The 19,197-nt window shown below is 42.2% G+C and overlaps 1 protein-coding gene across 3 annotated transcripts in view; it reads left to right on the forward strand.

Annotated features, from left to right (window-relative positions):
* The window catches only part of PDGFD (platelet derived growth factor D), a 182,753-nt gene that overhangs the window by 140,130 nt on the left and 23,426 nt on the right, over positions 1–19,197 (forward strand). For all 3 annotated transcript variants that reach the window (XM_034758871.1, XM_034758870.1, XM_034758869.1), the window contains 2 exons: positions 3,715–3,916; positions 17,367–17,581. In XM_034758871.1, coding sequence (XP_034614762.1) covers positions 3,715–3,916; positions 17,367–17,581 — 417 coding nt within the window. The remainder of the gene's footprint in view (positions 1–3,714; positions 3,917–17,366; positions 17,582–19,197) is intronic.

The raw sequence follows: 19,197 nt of genomic DNA on the forward strand, positions 1-19,197 counted from the left end.
TCACTATTAAATTTTATCCTATTACTATTACTCCAGTTTACGAGGTCATCCAGATTTTCCTGTATGATATCCCGGTCCTTCTCTGTATTGGCAGTACCTCCCAGCTTTGTGTCATCCGCAAACTTTATTAGCACATTCCCACTTTTTGTGCCAAGGTCAGTAATAAAAAGATTAAATAAGATTGGTCCCAAAACCGATCCTTGAGGAACTCCACTCGTAACCTCCCTCCAGCCTGACAGTTCACCTTTCAGTACGACTCGTTGTAGTCTCCCCTTTAACCAGTTCCTTATACATCTTTCAATTTTAATATTGATCCCCATCTTTTCCAATTTAGCTAATAATTCCCCATGTGGAACTGTATTGAATGCCTTACTGAAATCCAGGTAAATTAGATCCACTGCATTTCCTTTGTCTAAAAAATCTGTTACCTTCTCAAAGAAGGAGATCAGGTTGGTTTGGCACGATCTACCTTTTGTAAAACCATGTTGTAATTTGTCCCAATTACCGTTGACCTCAGTGTCCTTAACTACTTTCTCCTTCAAAAAATTTTCCAAGACCTTGCATACTACAGATGTCAAACTAACAGGCCTGTAGTTGCCTGGATCACTTTTTTTCCCTTTCTTAAAAATAGGAACTATGTTAGCAATTCTCCAGTCATAAGGTAAAACCCCTGAGTTTACGGATTCATTAAAAATTTTTGCTAATGGGCTTGCAATTTCACGTGCCAGTTCCTTTAATATTCTTGGATGAAGATTATCTGGGCCCCCCGATTTAGTCCCATTAAGCTGGTCGAGTTTAGCTTCTACCTCGGATGTGTAATATCTACCTCCATATCCTTATTCCCATTTGTTATCCTACCATTATCCCTAAGCTTCTCATTAGCCTCATTAAAGACTGAGGCAAAGTATTTGTTTAGATATTGGGCCATGCCTAGATTATCCTTAACCTCCAATCCATCCTCAGTGTTTAGCGGTCCCACTTCTTCTTTCTTTGTTTTCTTCTTATTTATATGGCTATAGAACCTTTTACTATTGGTTTTAATTCCCTTTGCAAGGTCCAACTCTACATAGCTTTTGCCCTTTCTCACTTTATCCCTACATGTTCTGACCTCAATAAGGTAGCTTTTCTTGCTGATCACTCCCATCTTCCACTCCTTGTAGGCTTTCTGCTTTTTCTTAATCACCTCTCTGAGATGCTTGCTCATCCAGCTTGGTCTACAACTCTGCCTATGAATTTTTTCCCCTTTCTTGGGATGCAGGCTTCTGATAGTTTCTGCAACTTTGACTTGAAGTAATTCCAGGCCTCCTCCACCTTTAGATCCCCAAGTTCTTCAGTCCAATCCACTTCCCTAACTAATTTCCTTAATTTTTTTTAAGTTAGCCCTTTTGAAATCAAAAACCCTAGTCACAGATCTATTTTTGTTTATCCTTCCATTTAGTTTAAACTGAATTAGCTCATGATCACTCGAACCAAGATTGTCCCCTACAACCATTTCTTCTATGAGGTCCTCACTACTCACCAAAACCAAATCTAAAATGGCATCCCCTCTTGTTGGTTCAGGAACTACTTGGTGAAGGAATCCATCAGCTATCGCATCTAGGAAAATTGGAGTCCTATTATTATTACTAGCTTTAATCAGGTATGGCTATTCAAGCTGCAACCATGCCCCATGATTGCAGTATAGACATACCCTATGTATCTATATGGCTTCAGGTCCAGATTTTGAGGACAGAAGGGATTCTTTTCTTTCATTTTTCTGTCAGTTTCAGTGTTTTAACTGAGAAAATAAAGGTCTGAGTTTTCCTGTATTTATATCCTGTTCTGTTATACGTTGTCAGCAGTTGATTTAATATGTCTTAAGAGAATGACATATCTGCAGTCAGTTCTTTCATGAGTATATTTTACACAGAAATTAGGAAATTTGAGGGTAGTTTGGGGGGAAGATGATATTAGGATATTGAATATTTGGGCATTGAAATTAGGACTTTGGAAATTTTGCTATAGTAAAAGTAAAACTCTTCTCTATAAATGCACATTAGTTATTAAAGGTCAGGTCTGTCCTTAGAGGTGACTTACTCCAACTGAACTAAATAAATGTATATGCATCTAAGGCAGTGGTGGGCAACCTGCGTCCTGTGGGCCACATGCGTCCCATCAGGGTAAGCTGATTGCAGGCTGCGAGACATTTTGCGGACGTTGACCATCCGCAGGCACAGCCCCCTGCCGCTCCCAGTGGCTGCGATTCGCCGTTCCCGGCCAATGGGAGCTGCGGTTGGCCACCACTGATCTAAGGCCTTGTCTACATGTGTCATTCAAGAAACCTAAGGCAAATCAATTGAAGGTGCAAAGTTAATGCACGTTAACTGAAGTGTGTTAACCCCCATGTGGATGCTTTCATTCAGGAGAGAACTAAGGGGGGAGGGATAGCTCAGTGGTTTGAGCATTGGCCTGCTAAACCCAGGGTTGTGAGTTCAATCCTTGAGGGGGCCACTTGGGGATCTGGGGCAAAATCAGTACTTGGTCCTGCTAGTGAAGGCAGGGGGCTGGACTTGATGACCTTTCAAGGTCCCTTCCAGTTCTAGGAGATGGGATATCTCCATTTTAAGGCCACTTTACTCCTGGTGAGCATCCACATGGGAGTTTAATGGGCTTTAATTTATGTGCATTGACTTCACACCCTCAGTTGATTTGCCTTAGCTTTCCTGATAATCCCCCACATACACATGGTCTATGACTAGTATATGTTCCTAAATGCTTAGAAATATTAATCCCTTTTGTATGTGTGTGTTTCAGCCCTTACATTGTGCAGACCCTTCCATTACAGTTTTCTAATTTCCTTCAGTATTTTTTTTTTTCAAATTCTAGTTTATAAACATTTGAAAACCAGAGTTAATTCTTCCTTTCAAAGGGCCAAACCTTGAAGTCTTTGCTTAGGCCTTGCTTTGTTAAAGCTCCAAGAAGAGGAAAGATTGTCCGTGGTTAGGGCATTAGCCTGAGCCTTGGGTTCAGTTCCTTGCTGCAGACTTCCTGTGTGACTTTGGGAGAGTTGCCTTGGTCTCTTTGTGCCTTAATTCCTCATTGAACAGTGGGGATCTACCTCACGGGTGCTGTGAGGATAAATACCGTTAAAGCCTGTGAAGCACTCAGATACTATGGTAATGAGTGCTGTAGATACTTCCATGAGATTTTGTCTACATGCAAACTGAGGAAAGGACCTCACCTTTTAGGTACCGCCTTACTTTGGGGGCAAGAGAAAAGTAGCCCGTGCCACACCCTGTACAGGGACATAATGTACACGCTGGCTGGTGTGAAGGACGGGATGTAGCTCTGCCTTCTTCCCACCCTTCCTGGCCCCCTTTGGAATGGCTAGCGCTGTCCAGCAGCATTAGAGCTGCTTGCTTCTCCATTCACCTGGCAGCACCTGTCCTTACTTGGAAAGGTGGGCAGTGCTTTTCTCCCTGGTCTCCTGGCACAGCATGCTGAGGCATGATGCCATCTGGCCCAGTGCAAGGAGCTCAAAAGATGGTCGACAGTGATTAATAATACCAGGAGTAAGGTCACTGTGTCAAAAGACAGAATCTCAGTCCAATTTGGGGTCTTGCCTGGATATTCTGTGGGAGTCAGCTATGAGAAAAATCTCTCTGTAACTGTTGACACTTGTATTGAGTGGTGCTGTAATTTTTCAAAGTACACTGAGCTGTATGTCACTCTTAGGGGGTATCCTATCCCTCTCCATCAGTGACCGACCCTACCCTCACTGCGGAAGCATTAGACCAGACCATCGCTGGATTTGACACCGTGGAGGAGCTACTCAAGCACTTTAATCCAGAGTCGTGGCAGGAAGATCTTGAAAATCTGTACACAGACACCGGACATCATTATCGAGGCAGGAGCTACCGTGACAGAAAGTCCAAAGGTAGGAGGAGACACTGTACATGTTCTTAATTCCAGGTGTTTTCTGTACACTTCTCACAAATGCCCTTTGATTGCTTATCAAGTTCAGATTCAGACACCTTTACTCATGCTGGAGTCAATGGGACTAATTGCAGAGCAAGGAATTACCCAGCACAAGTAAGGACAGAAGAATTTGAACCTTAATCATTTTCAGTCTGTTTCATTAAAGTATTTATCACCCACATCAACAAGCTGGCTTCAGCCTGTTAATATTCACAAATGAAAACACAGACACCTGAAATTATGTATGTTAAGGACAGATGGTTTTCAATTTCACTCTAAAGTATTATTTTGCATGTAAGACATAGGATTCCTGAACTCTCACCCACCTTTAAACACCCTGTTTAAGGATTGTTCTGTGTTGAGTGGGAGATAATTACTTCTATCACATTGTACTTAGGGAAGCATCTGGCACAAACACCTGTATGTGCAGCTGTTTGGGGTTTTTTTAGGATGTGAACATCTGACCGATTTCCATTATGTAGACAGGGAACACTATTGTGGTTTAGTATTTTTAACTGTAATTGAACAAAGTGTGCATCTCTGGATTATGTGTCTCTTTTCCCTCCTTTGATACAATCCATCCATCAAAAGCTAAAGTAAAAGAATGTTAAGTTAATGAAACGAACCAATAATATGAGGAAGCACTAAATAGAAAGTCCAGCCATGACCTTGAAGAAATAAGCACAATGTTGCCCACTGAAATTGTACTGTGTGGTGAAGGGGGTATCTTGAGTGTCTAGCTCAGTTCTTCTAAGTGCTCATCGCTGTAGATTTTAACAGCTAATCTAATGAAATGTTTAACTCCGATTATGAATTTTCTTATTACTCTTATCCTACATTACATATTCAATATACATGTATTATACGTTTTGCTGAATATTTTTCTTAAATAATTAGCAAATTATGTGTCTGATTCTGCAAGCCCTTCAACCTATGGAATTCCCATTTAATTGCAGTTTGTACAAGGAGAGACATAAGTTTTCGCTGTGTTTTTTTTGTTGTTTTTTGATTTTTGTTTTTTTAAGGATCAGCACTGAATATAATATTTGCAGTTAAACTTCAACAGCTGAGACCTTAGTATAATTTGATCTGAAACTGGATACATATAGGCCTACATTTTCAAACGTGACTGGTCATTATGGTTGCTTCAATTTTTGCCTGCCCAACCTTAAAGGGGCCTAATTTTAAGAAAGTGCTTAGTAACTACTATTTGAAAACTAGGCCCCTTTAAGGCACCCCAAAAATTTAAGCAATCAACACCTCTACACATTTTTGAAAATGTAGGCCACATTTCTTCTGTTTAGTTTGTATTAAATGCTGGGGCCAATCTGATCACATTTGGAGGCCAGTGAAACATAATCAGCTATGTGTCTCCTATTCCCAGACTGGAGTCAGCGCTAATGGAAACGTACACAAAAGACAAAAAAGAAGCTGATTTGATTTTAATAGAGGCTGACAAGAGACCCTGATCTCTTACTGAATTTTCCATCCAGATTTCACTTGAGTCTCAGATTAAATCTGATCCCAGTGCAAATGTACTGTAGCTAAAGCAATGTGTGCTGTGTTTTATCTATTTTGATCAGATTGGCTCCAAGTACTGATACTGATCCGATCTTTCTGGTTGTCTGCAGGAAATCTGGATTAATTAGGGTTTCTCCATTGAGTACAAAGGAATTCAACTCTTTGGCCTAGCAACTGCTATGAATAAGTAAAGAGTTTGCCAATTTATTTCTTAATTCAGGATGTTTTTGTTAAAGGAATGAGTTGTGGTTTTTTTCTCCTCCTTTCTTCCAACAAAAGGATGGATTCTCTGCTACACTATACATTTCAGTCCAAAATGATTATATTAGTTATAAACTTGATGTGACACTTTCTCAGGGTGCCCAAGACTGGGTCACCATGTTACCCTCCTCTCTCCACCCCCCAATGAGAGGGAGTCTTTCTTGTAGTAGCCAGATGTCAGCTCCCTAACACTGCCTGCCCTTCAGCCTCTCAAGCACTCTGCTCAGGGGCTCTCCCAGCCCCTGCTGGATCTACTCCAGTCCCTGAACTCCCCAGAAGCATCCCTGTCATGGGGTGAACCACTCACCATCAGACTGGCACCTCTTCCTGATACGCTAGGGATTAGCTTGAGGCCAATGCCCCCCTGTCCACGGTTTGCACACTGTCACTTTGTCTCTGCTGTCCGCCCACAGCCCCTCTCACAGCTCCAGGACCTGCAACATCCTCTGTGTGGCACAGCCCTCTGGCCATGTCACTATCCATGTTCCTCCCTTCCGGGCGAGGTTAGCTCCTCACTAGTCCTAGGCAGGCTTCCCACTCACTGCCTCAGTGCCTCTTGGCCAGTGGCTGGTAGGGAAACCTGGGCCCGCTATCTTCTCTGGGTTCCAGCCCAGGCATCCTTAGCTCAGCTATCTGGGCCTTCTCGCTCTGGCCTCACTGCTCTATTCCTGGGCTTCTTCCTACCTCTGGTTCCCCTTCTCTTCCTGGGCCTACCAGTTCCCAAAGCCTCTTCCCAGGAAGTAACTGCAGTCTGCAGTCTCCACTCACTCCTCCCTTTCTCCTGGGAGCGTCTGCTGTCTCCCTGCAGCCCATTCGCCTTTCATCTGCTGGGCTTTATAGGCCCCACCTATTTCTGTCCAACTGGGCCTCCTTAACCAGCTGCCTAATGAGTTAATTGGCCCATGTGGCCTGCATTAAACCCTGCAGGGTAAGTGTGGGATAGTCACCCCCTATAGTATCTAGCCCCTGTCACTAGACACTCACAGAAATTGCCAGGTAAACTGTCTCCAAAGAGACAGTATATGCAGCTTGACTGGTACAACTCAGGATCAGGTTATTCATAACAACACAGCACTATAATCTACTTATAGCAAAAACAAAAATAAGGTTATTAATAAAGGTTGAGATTTAAGAGAGTGAGTAAGGATAAGAAGTGGAAACAGAACTGGTTACACATATAAAATAAAACATAAAATGCAATCTTAGGTCTACACTTATTAATATTCCTATTTTATAAAGTAGATTTTCGCCCAAGGATTCGGTCTTTGACAGAGCTGCTGGTTTTCAGTCAAAATCAGGATCCAAGTTTTCATGAATATCCCCATGCTTTACAAGGGTTTTCCTCAGTAAATGGATGACAAATGTCTTTTTGTTTCTCCTTATATTTTCCAAAAATCATTGGTTTGACACCCAAAGGATGACCCCTAAGGTGCTGGTTCCCCTACTCCTGTGTTTCCATATACAAACAGACTTCCATTGTGTTGACTTACTACAATGCTTATTTGCATGTTACAGAGGGATATACCTATCATCTCCTGTGTGGAAGAAATCTGTTTGTCTGGTTAAGTTTTAACATACAAGTTTAATACATTTAATACTTATACACAGCTTCCTAAATTTCATCTGTATGTACATTTCACAAAGATTATGATGATCAATGTGATATAAGCTTTTAATAGATCCCTTACACCATTGGTTTTATTTATTTATTTATTTTATTTTTTATAAATACCGTGAAAGCAACATGTTGGGGTGTAATGAGTTTGTCCAGCGTGATCAGCGTTGCTGTTACAGAACAGTGAACTCTTTGCCAGTTTGCATTGAGGGGTTCTTAGGGTCACACCAGGGCTAATAAGAAATGCTCATACTTGAAATGTGACAGGAATACAGCCACGTTACATGTTGAAATCCGATTAGAGAATGGCTTCAAATAAAATCCTTTAAATTAGGAATACATTAGGGCTTCCAAACAAAGGCTCTGTGGAACACTAAGGAATATTTATAGGCATTGTAGTAACCTTGCAGCTGAAAGAACAATAGATTATATCACCATTTACATGCTTTCTCAGCTTCCAGGTTGAGTTTTATCCTTTGTTCTTGTTTAAAACTGCCCTGAGGCAGATTAGCACAATTTGATATAATCCCTGTGTATCTCTCACAGCATTTTCAGGACATGTCACGTAAATTATATAAATAAATTGCTAATGACTTCACTGTTATCCTACCCCCTGTGCATACCAAATGGTTCCAGGGAATTGAGTTCAGTGCAGTGTTGCTAGATTTTCAGTCCTAATAACATGACCCACATGGTAAACGACACTTTAAATATAATATTTTTAGAGTTGGCAATCAATACAGATTGAAAGAAGTACAATACAGAGAAGAACTAATACAAATACTGCAATTCCTGCAATGACCTTTTAAAGGTTGGGACTACCCTGATTAAATTTATATATCTGACAAATGCAATCCATACACAAAATCTGATCTCACAGCACTCTTTATTTATTTATACTATTTATGTGAGATATCGGTATCAGGTGTATATCTCTAAAAATTGCATTCATTGTTTGAAATGTCATGCTGTGTATATGTACTGCCATTTATAGTTCACTACTCATACAGAAGTTTATTACATAATCTCAATTAAATCAAATCCTGGGGAAATATTTTAGGTTTAGTATTTGCATTTTCAAAATCCATAAGTCATGCCCCAGGTAAAAACTCTATACAAATATCATGGCACTTCCTCTGCAAAGAAATATAACAAGTAAATATTAGAAACAATCTTTGCTGTGTTTTTCAAAAAAAGGTGAAAGGTTTGATAGTCAGATCTATATCTTAGAACAGGAAACTTGAAGTATATGAATATCCAACCTTAAAGTTACCCTAAGTGATTATGAAGAGATGGTTGTACCATATAGAGTAGATCAGTAGCAAAATAATTTTCTGTATATTTGCAATAATATTTTAAGGTTGGCCTCAATGTCATAATAATTTGGCCATTTTTAATAGACAGGTTCCTAGAATGGGTATCACAACTATCACATTATTTCATAATTACTTTAGTACTGTAGTAGTGGATGTAAAAAGAGAAGTGCCATCCTGTGCAAAGGAGGGGGTACTTCTAGACAAAGCATGTGTTCTCTATCATTACACAGCACTGAACTTCTGTCACTTAATCTCTTGTCTATATCTTTATTTTTAAAAAATTCTTATTAACTATTATGTATATATGAAAATTGCTTCAGAAGTGAAAAAAAACTTCCTTTACAGCAAAGGTATTAACTTTGAATTGGCCTTATATACAAAGATCTAGGAAGAAGGCAGGCATAAGCTATTTCTCAAAACAAAAGTAGATGCAAAAGTCTAGGGAAGATGTGTAGAGAAAGGGTTCAGCTTTAAAAAGAAATTCTAGTTCACAAATAATCTCACAGCATATGAAAAGATGGGAGTTGCCTTACCAAGTGGAGAGTCAGTGCTAATGAGCCAATTCAATTAAGGTAGAAGTGGGCTATTCTCAACAGTTGACAGTCCAGGGAGACTGAAGTATTATCCTACTGGTGTGGCTGATGTGGTTAGGTCCTATGATGGTGTCCCTTGAATATATATGTGGATAGAGTTGGTACCGGGGTTTGTTGCAGGATTTGGTTCCTGGGTTAGTGTTTTTGTTGTGTGTAGTTGCAAATACTCATCAACCACACCATCAGGGGCTCGTTCACCTGCACATCTACCAATGTGATATATGCCATCATGTGCCAGCAATGCCCCTCTGCCATGTACATTGGCCAAACCAGACAGTCTCTACGCAAAAGAATAAATGGACACAAATCTGACATCAGGAATTATAACATTCAAAAACCAGTAGAAGAACACTTCAGTCTCCCTGGACACTCAATAACAGACTTAAAAGAGGCAATTCTTCAACAAAAAAACTCCAAAAACAGACTCCAGCGAGAAACTGCAGAACTGGAATTAATTTGCAAACTGGACACCATCAAATTAGGCCTGAATAAAGACTGGGACTGGATGGGTCACTACAAAAACTATTTTCCCCCTGCTGATACTCACACCTTCTAGTCAACTGTTTGAAATGGGCCACCTTGTTTACACTGGCCTCATTAGCACTACAAAAGTGATTCCCACCCCTTCTTGTCGACTGTTGAGCATAGCCCACTTCCACCTTAATTGAATTAGCTCATTAGCACTGACCCCTCATTTGTAAGGCAACTCCCATCTTTTCATATGCTGTGTATTTATACCTCCCTACTGTATGTTCCACTCCTTGCATCTGATGAAGTGGGCTCTAGACCATGAAAGCTTATGCCCAAATAAATTTGTTAGGCTCTAAAATGCCACAAGGCCTCCTCGTTGTTTTTGCTGATACAGACTAACACAGCTACCACTCTGAAATAATCTCAGTAAACAAGAACATACATTCTGGCACTGAAGGACGCTGCACTGGCCTGAGCCCCCACACTTTCACTCTTTGCTTATTTTATTCTGGGACAATCATATGCAAAAAGCCTTCGGCTATCAGAAGAAATTAATCAGGTGGGATATTCCTGAGATAACATCTGTCTACAGTGACAGCTTTACAAGTTACATAAATAAACAAACCAGGCTCTGCTCTAAAGGGGGGAAAGAGAAAGAAGCACAGGGACCACAAGTCTGGATGGAACTTTCCCAACTTGTATGAAGTAATGGCCAAATGAATATATCAATTCCCGAAATTGTGGCAGTTCACTGTGCACATAACCACAGCTTCTATTTAACATTAATTAAAATTATTTAGCAAGAAATTAAACAAAATGTGAACTGAAGAATTTCATTTCTCAGGGGTTTGCAAACAGTCGCCAATAAATTACCGCAAACATCCATGTACTCTTCCTTGAAAGGTTCTGGGATAGTCGCCAGCAAGTTACAGTGCATCAGACATTAAATACAAACAGCACAAATTCAAAATGCCTCTGCTTTAATGGCAAATATGTATACTCTAAGTTCATGACATACCATCTCAAATTACTGCTAATTATCTAAATGCACTCATTCTACTGTAAGCCCTGAACAAACAGAATACCCCTCCCACCCTTAGTCAGGAATTACTTTAGCTACACTTTGCATATTTCATAATATAACTCAGGCCCAGTGATTATGCATCCTCTTCCCCACTGTGGCAAATAGGATATTTCCTGTCATAGGTGCCAACTCCATGGGTGCTGCGGGACTGGAGCACCCACAGGAAAAAAAAAAGTGGGTGCTCAGCACCCCCTGCTCACAGCTGTTCAGGCGGCTACCACCAATCAGCTGTTTGGTGGCTGGGAGGGAGGCATTTAGGGGAAGACGGAGAGCAAGGAGCGGCGGTCGGGCGGGGCCTCGGGGGTAGGGTTAGAGCAGGGTAGGAAGAGGCGAGCGATGTCGGAGCCTTGGGGGAGGGGGCGGAGTGGGGCAGGAAGAGGTGAAGTGAGGGTGGGACCTCAGAGGAAGGGGTGAAGTGGGAGCAGGAAGAGGCGGAGTTTGGGTAGGGCCTTGGGGGAGGGGCTGAGTTTGTGCAGGGCCTTGGGGTGGAGCATCCCCGGGGAAAAACTCAGTGCCTATGTTTCCTGTTACTGTATGTGAAGTTACTGGGGACACTTAGAGCAAACGGCACTGCAACAGAAAGCTTTTCTTGTGAACCTTTGTTAAAGGCTGGTGAAGCCTGTGAAGTCATATTTACCACTGGTGTCAGAGCTGCACCCATTTTCAACAGCGATGGTTTGGGCTTGTTCGTACTACTTGACCCACTCCCTGGACATAATTGGTGTCCCAGCTTTTAATAGGAACATGTATTGTGAACCTTTGTTCCCATGGACAGTTATAATCCCACTGAAATTTCTGCCCTCTCCATCTTAAATAGTAGTTGTTGTATGAGAGAGTTTTATCTGGGAACTGTAAGTAAAGTGGAAATCCAAATGCAGCATCCTTTTCTTCCAGTTGCCACTAAGAAAGATTTGATAAATCTTAAAGTTCTCAAATATACTGCATTTATATTGAATATGTCACTGGATTAAAAATGTAAAAGAAAATATCTGTTACTATTAGACATTTATTGAGGATTTACAACTGTGGGCCAGCTCCTTAGTTGGGGTAAAACAGAATAACTTCATTGAGACCAATGGAATTATGTCAGTTTACACCAATGGACGATTTGGCTCTGTTAAGTAAAGATGGGGTTGAATCCTCAGCAACTTAGAGTAGCTTCTGTGCTGTTGAAAATTGCAGTGGCTTATTGTGCCTCACATACACAGCTGTGAGCTAAATTCACAAAGGGAGTTAGGTTCCTAAATCCCAGAATCAGGCAGCAGTGGTTTTCACAAAACCATGCACTCGGCTGCCGCTGAGCCCTGTATGTGCCTAAACTCAATCAGTGCCTAAGTTATTGCAGTGAAAATTCCCTGGCTGCCTCCGAGCATGCACAGTGCTGCTTCACTCTAGGTATCTGGAGGTCTAAGCCACAGAGTGATTCACAAACTGGGGAAGATAGGTGTTCTTCTACCTAACTCACCTGTGGGGCCAGATCCATTAGCTGTGCTCGGGGGGAGGGGGACCTTCCTCATAACTGTGGTTCAGGTATTCACCTGGAATGTGGGAGACCCCCAGTTCCTTCCTCCAACTGAGGGGGAGAAGGGATTTGAATAGCAATCTACCACCGTTCAGTTGAATGCCCCTAGCCACTGGGCTATAGGATATTGTGATGTGGGGGCTCCCTCAGTCTCTCCTGTTGAAGCTGTTCTGCTTTGTGGAGTTTTGGGGCCAGAGAGAGAGAGCACATATGTACGGGAATGACTTCATAATTGGTGGTTAGAGCATCCGCAGGCTGTGGGAGAGCCAGGATCCAGTCCTCCTGCTCTAGTAACTCTAATTATTTATCCACAGGAGAGACTGAGGTAGCCCCACATCAGAATATCTATAGCTCAGTGGTTAGGGCATTCACCTGAGAGGTGGCAGATCCCTGGTCAAATCCCTTATTCCTGTCAGGTGGAGAGACTTTACTTGAACTGCCGGGGGTCTCCCACATTCTAAGTGAGTGCCCTAACCACTGGATTAAGAGTTATCAGGAGGTGGTGGCAGCAGTGGCAAGAAATTCCCTAGGTGCCGGACTTCAGCGGTGGATTCACAGCTGAATTCCCTGACAGGCTTTAGGACACACACCAAAAATTGCAAAAATTCTGTAAGTTCAGTTTTGAAGCCATTTGCAGTCCGTCTGAAGAACGTTTTAGTTCCAGTTTTAAATTAAGGACCCCAGTGGTTTCAATCCCTTGATAAGGAAAGCATCAGGATTTCACACCAAGACTCAGTTACCTTTTAGTCACAGCAGTGAAATGATGCATGAAGCTGTCTGTACTGTAAGATCTCATTGTTATATGAATGAGGAAATGAACTGGCTCCAAAAAGTAAAACAATTCTGAGACCGAAGAAAAGCTCAAATCTGGACTTTCTGGAGAGGGAGTTCTTTAGAGAACTTCCTTTTGTTAATGATTTACAAATGGTGTTTTAAAGTCACTTAAGCAGTGGGAGTAGTTCTTGTGTATCTCTGTGGTAGGATCAGAATGTGGCTTTTCTGTTAAGAGCATGTATGTTGCCTGCTTAGTTTGTCCCACCTTACTAGGGCAGAATCCAAAATGAACTTCAGTATTATTTCTAGGTGACATTTGTAGTGGGTGACCCGTGCGCTTCTTAATCCCTTTATATCTGGACCATGCTTACAAAAGTATGAGATTCAGAGGTGTTGAACATTTGTAATGCCAAATTAAATCAGTGGAATCAGTAGGTGCTTAGCACTATGGAAAAATCTAGATGCGGATCCAAAACGTCTTTATGCATGCATCTTGGAATATTCCTCATATTTTTCCCTGGTGGCTAATGCTAGAAAAATATACATACCAAAAATGTATTATTTCATTAATTGATTTAGAGTTCTTTATAAATTTATCCATCCCAGGGGTGAAAGTAAAATTGAAAACTTAGTGGTATGGGGGCTGTCTCTGCACCCCCACCGCCCCCCTTTCTGGAAGGGGCGGGGCCTCGGGCGGAAGGGGCAGGGCTGGGGGGTCAGAATCCCCCAGCCAGCCCTTCCAGGCTGCCTGGCCCGCGCCACCCGGGGCTCCAGTCACGATTTAAAGGGCCCGGGGCTCCGGCTGCTGCTGCCGCTACCGCAGCAGTGGCCAGAGCCCCGGGCCCTTTTAAATTACTAGCCCCGAGGCAGCTGCTCCTTTTGATGCCCCCCTTTTGGCAGCCTAGGGGGGCAAAAGGGGAAGCAACGATAAAGCACTGCCGTGGCAGTGCTTTAAGCAGGGTCTTTGCCACAGCAGCGCTTAAGGACCCTGCTTAAAGCACTGCTGCGGCAGCTCTCCCCCGTCGGCGGCTCTGCCACTAGGGACCCGGCAGGGCCGCCGACAAGGGGCGCAAAAGCGGCAGCGACGTTAAAGTAAGGCGGTAGGGGCCGGTACCGGCGGCCGCTTTTTACCGGTTCGCCATACCGGCCCATACCGCCTTACTTTCACCCCTGACCCATCCCAAGCTGTGGGGAGATGGTTTTGCTATAAATAACCAGTCCTATCACTTTGCATCATTGTCATTAAACTACAACCCCTCTGAAATACCCAAGAACGCAACTATTCCACTACACCCTCCCATTAACTCAGCACTATCTCCCCTTTCTCTCCATAGTCCCTGGTTCAGAAAAAAACTGAGAGAAAAGGCCTTGTAAAGTTTTAAAGGACACCAAATTAAGGCTGTGGCAGGTTGGTGGGCGAAGTACACTCCAGAATTGAAGACCCTTTATGGAGAATGCCTTAACCTTTAAACCAGGGGGCTTAAGCCCTTTGGCTAGTTGTGGCTGCCACGATGTGACTCGTGTAATATACTGTCACCCTTAATAAGTGGGCAGCCTCATTCTCCATCAGCTGCAGTCTGAATGTTAAGACATAATCCCATGATGAACTCATTACACTAATAATCCAGACTAGCTCAATGTAGCCCCGCAGCAGTGGCACATGCTGTGCCCCAGGAGAGGTTTGCCCAAGATAGAGGAAAGTTGGTGTCTGTACTGCCACATTCCCTGTGAGCTCCACCAGAGGTGAGTGCCTTTAAAGGATAGATGCTCTACGGGTGAAGGCCAAATGGGTTTTGCAGGGAGTCAGCTCATTCTCTGGGTACCCCGTCCCCTACCAGCTTATTCTCTTTTAGAACTGTGATGGCCAGCTGGGTGTACCCTGTTAGAGTGGGGGATATAGGTGCAGTGCGCTGCAGCAAGCCCTCTCTAGGTGAATGACCCGTCGCTGGCAGCCCTGTGACCTGCATTATGTCAGCAGATGCCCCTGAAGCCCAGCGCTGAATCAAGCATTGAGTATTTTATTCTAAATTCATCTACAGATATCCCGTTCACAAATGCCACCCTAATGTCTTAAGCTAGCATTAAATAATCCATGCAAGACTGTTTCCCTCCTTAAACACCTCTACCCCAATATAACGTGACCCGATATGACACGAATTCAGATATAACACGGTAAAGCAGTGCTCTGGGGGGGCGGGGCTGCACACTCCGGCGGATCAAAGCAAGTTCGATATAACGCAGTTTCACCTATAACAAGGTAAGATTTTTTGGCTCCCGAGGACAGCGTTATATCGAGGTAGAGGTGTATTTTAAGAATTTAGATTCCAGCACTATAGAGATATTCTAACACATGTATTGGATAGCATGGGTAGGCACCATACAACACCTTTCCACACCTTCCCCATTCCACACCTTCATTGCAGCTCATCTATCCAGCCCATTCCAACCCTAGACTACTTGTTCCAGAATTCTCCACCTTGGATTGATGTGGTACAGTATATTAATGCATTAGGACTTCCCCTCTGGAGATACCACTGATCATGACTATAGAATCTGCACCATCTCCATTTGGTCAGTTTTTCTGATTGCCAATTGGTTAAAGTAATGGTGAACAAACTAAGTTTTGCTTTATCTTTAAACAAAGCGGAGTGTGGAAAGTGCTGATGGGAATGATGGGAGCTGGAGGCAGAGGGAACATTCTTCCCTGTGAAAAAAATTAGCCTGTGGGAACAAGAGTGAGAGGGAGTGCATTTGAAGAGTGACAACAGAGAACAAAATATAATCTGTTGAAACAAAGAAATCAATATTTTTTTATTCTTCCGAGAACTAGCTATGTGCATTTGGAGTGTATTTTCCTCTCAATGCATGCGTGTACTGGTAACTCCCATTGATTTTGTGCTTCTCTCAAGAGGAAGCTATGTACCTTCTTTGTAGGGATACTAGCCCTCTTGAGAGAACAGCTGAGCTTTCATGGTGAGATGATTTTCATGGTATCACAACATGTCCAAAATCCTGATTTATCTGCTGACTTTCCCCCAACTGGGTTAACACATTGCATGAAAAATGAACTAGACTTGAGTGTGTCCACTGGTGCTAATGTCATTTACATAACCACCGTGCATATGTATCTCAGATAAATAAATATTTCAAAGCCACAATTTAAAGGTGCATATTATTTACCAATCACTACTTCCTCTGCAGATTGTGTAAATCAGTGTCAATGCAGTGGCTTGGTGGCTTCTCCAGTGCAAATTGTGACTTGTTCTCAAGCTATAGATTTTACATTTTATCAATTAGAAATTAATTTAGAATGCATTTTAATGTGTCTCTTCCTACCAGTTACAATTTTCAGTTCAGAGAATGAACTCTTGCTTGACATGGGGAAGCTGCAGAATTGCATTAGTCAGCTCCCTCCATCTATCGATGTATTATTCAAATTTTCATCAACAAATTCAGGGGCAGAATCCAACAGAAAAGATGAAAAACTAAAAAAAGAACTTCCAAAACTTAAAATAGGTGATTTTTAGTCCTCTTTTTTTTTTAATTATAAAATTGGCTTTAGGGAATTTTTATAACATTGTATGTAGGGATTTTATAACCATGAATTATAATTATTCTTCAAACCACTGTTGACTGTATTTTTACATCAGATGACTCACCACAATGGAAAACCTGTGCATGGAAATTTCAGTGAAATAAGAGTATTTGACAACTTTTTAAATTATATTTAGACTTTGATATTCTATTATTTAGTGGTATTACAGTAGCAACAATAGGTCCTAACTCAAATTGTGGCTGCACTGTGCTAAGTGCTGAATAAACACATAATAAGCGACAATCTATGTCTCAGAGCATTTACATCTAAAGAGACAAGACAAATGGTGGGAGAGGAAGCAGAGGCACAGAGAGGTGAAGAGACTTTTCCCAAGTCATACAGCAGGGAATGGAACCCAGTCTCCTGAGTTCCATCCCAGTGCTTTACCCACTATGACCCTGATCCAGCATCATTAAAGTCAATGTGGGTTTTGCCGTGGACTTGAGTGGAACAGAATCAGGGCCAAGATGACCTTGTGCAATCACATAAAAACTGGGTTCCTGATATTTACCTTTAAAGAAGTCACATTGACACTTAATTTATTTTCTGAATGATGCTGCCGGAGCACAACCCTTTGTTGTGACTTCCCATGCAAGAGAGCAGTTCACTCTAAGACACTTCCCACTCAACCTTACAAAGACCACTTTTGCTTTGCAGTTGACCTGGACAGATTGAATGATGATGTGAAACGTTACAGCTGCACTCCAAGAAACTACTCTGTCAATTTAAGGGAGGAACTGAAGCTGACAAATGTAGTTTTCTTTCCCCGCTGCTTCCTGGTCCAGCGCTGTGGCGGGAATTGTGGCTGTGGAACAGTGAACTGGAGATCCTGCATGTGCACGGCAGGGAAAACAGTGAAAAAATATCATGAGGTATTTCATTCTTATGTTTCTTCTTTGTGATTCCTCTGTGGGTTCCATGCTAAAGCAGACTTGGAAATACTATTCCCAGAGCTGTGTGTGCTGCCGTCAGTGATTATGTTGGTGCTTCTATAGCGTTAAAGATCGGCAAACTCCTCTGAAGGCATTTAAAACTGCATGTGAGATACAATAAGGCTCGCCATGTGGGGGCAGCGTGTTTGGTGAAACATGCACTGAAATTGGCACTTGCACACAATGGCAATGAGTGCATTATTAATGCCTAGATGGGCAGAAAAACAAATAGGAGTTTTCTAAGTTCTACCTAAGTCCCTAGGGAACATGGCTAAGAAACATACCTTATTCCATAGACGAGAGCAAGGATCAGTGACACAGCCCAGGCAAAGATGTACTAATATAAGTGCAAGGAATGGCAAGGCATTACATATATATTTAACACATATTAATAGCCTCTTATTCGAAAAGGCTGAGCCCCCTCAGTCCCAGTAAAGTGAGTTGGAGCTAGAGATGTTCAGCAACTCTGAGAATCAGGCTGTAAATGTTTGTCAAACATATATAGACACAATCGAAGATTATCGCATGTATATATGTCTAATACAATATACAGCACCCACGCTGAGGGGTAATGTACTATAGTGTAGAACAGCCTCCCCTGTATTCACTTGGGCCTTGTCTATGTTAAAAGGTGCCCCAGTTCTGTTAGCACACCAAAGACTATTAGAAACTGAATTCAGCTAAAATGATAGAAGCTTAGTTTAAATTGATTTTAAGCTTCCATAAAGGGCTTTGCTTTTAAAAACTATTTTAGTTAAACTGCTGTAACTTTTAACATAGGTAAAGCCTTAGGCTTTCTTAGACCTACACACACCAATTCTATTGCTGTGCAAGGGAGCCTAATTTGGTATAAATTTTATGCTAAGGGTTTCAAAGACCGCATAAGAAGATGTAAATTTCGGTAGGGTTGCAGCTGCCTTTTCTTACACCTTCCTGTTAATTACTTTTCTTGCTGCATTCCTCTGTGTGGCCCCCTTGCTGTGTGAATTGTGAATTACACCAGCTTAGACTCAGTGAACTATATTTAGAAGTGGTGATTAAGCAGGGTTGGGGAGGTGAGATACATGTTGGAAAGTGAGTGGGACTCTATGTAAGTCTAAGGAAATCTAGAAAAAGCCCCAGGAGGCTCTGATCCTGCAGTTGGATCTACCTGGGCTCCATGCAGATGAACAAGCCCACTCTCCTGGATCAGATTGCAAGATGAGGGCCTAAAATGGTGTGACATAGCTACTGAGAGGACTAGAAGAAGGTGTATGTTATACCAGTGTAAACTCCTTCTAGGCTCATGGGGACTTTCTAGTCTAGGGAGGGGGGCTGCTTTTCTCACAGCACAATTCTGTCTAACTGCTTTTCATCTTGCCATGCTTGCCTCACTTAAGACCACAACTGGATAGGACAAACTAAGCACCTTTGACTCCACTGCAGGACTCTTTTTGTCCTATCTTTTTCCCACTCAGCAATTTTGTGTGAGGGCAGCATTTGTCCCATAAGAACAAAACTCACCATATTCATTTTTAATTAATTTCAATCACAAGCGGGAGAAGAGGGGGGTAAAA

The sequence above is a fragment of the Trachemys scripta genome, chromosome 1 (assembly GCF_013100865.1).
Source record: "Trachemys scripta elegans isolate TJP31775 chromosome 1, CAS_Tse_1.0, whole genome shotgun sequence".
In the NCBI taxonomy this organism is placed as follows: Eukaryota; Metazoa; Chordata; order Testudines; family Emydidae; genus Trachemys; species Trachemys scripta.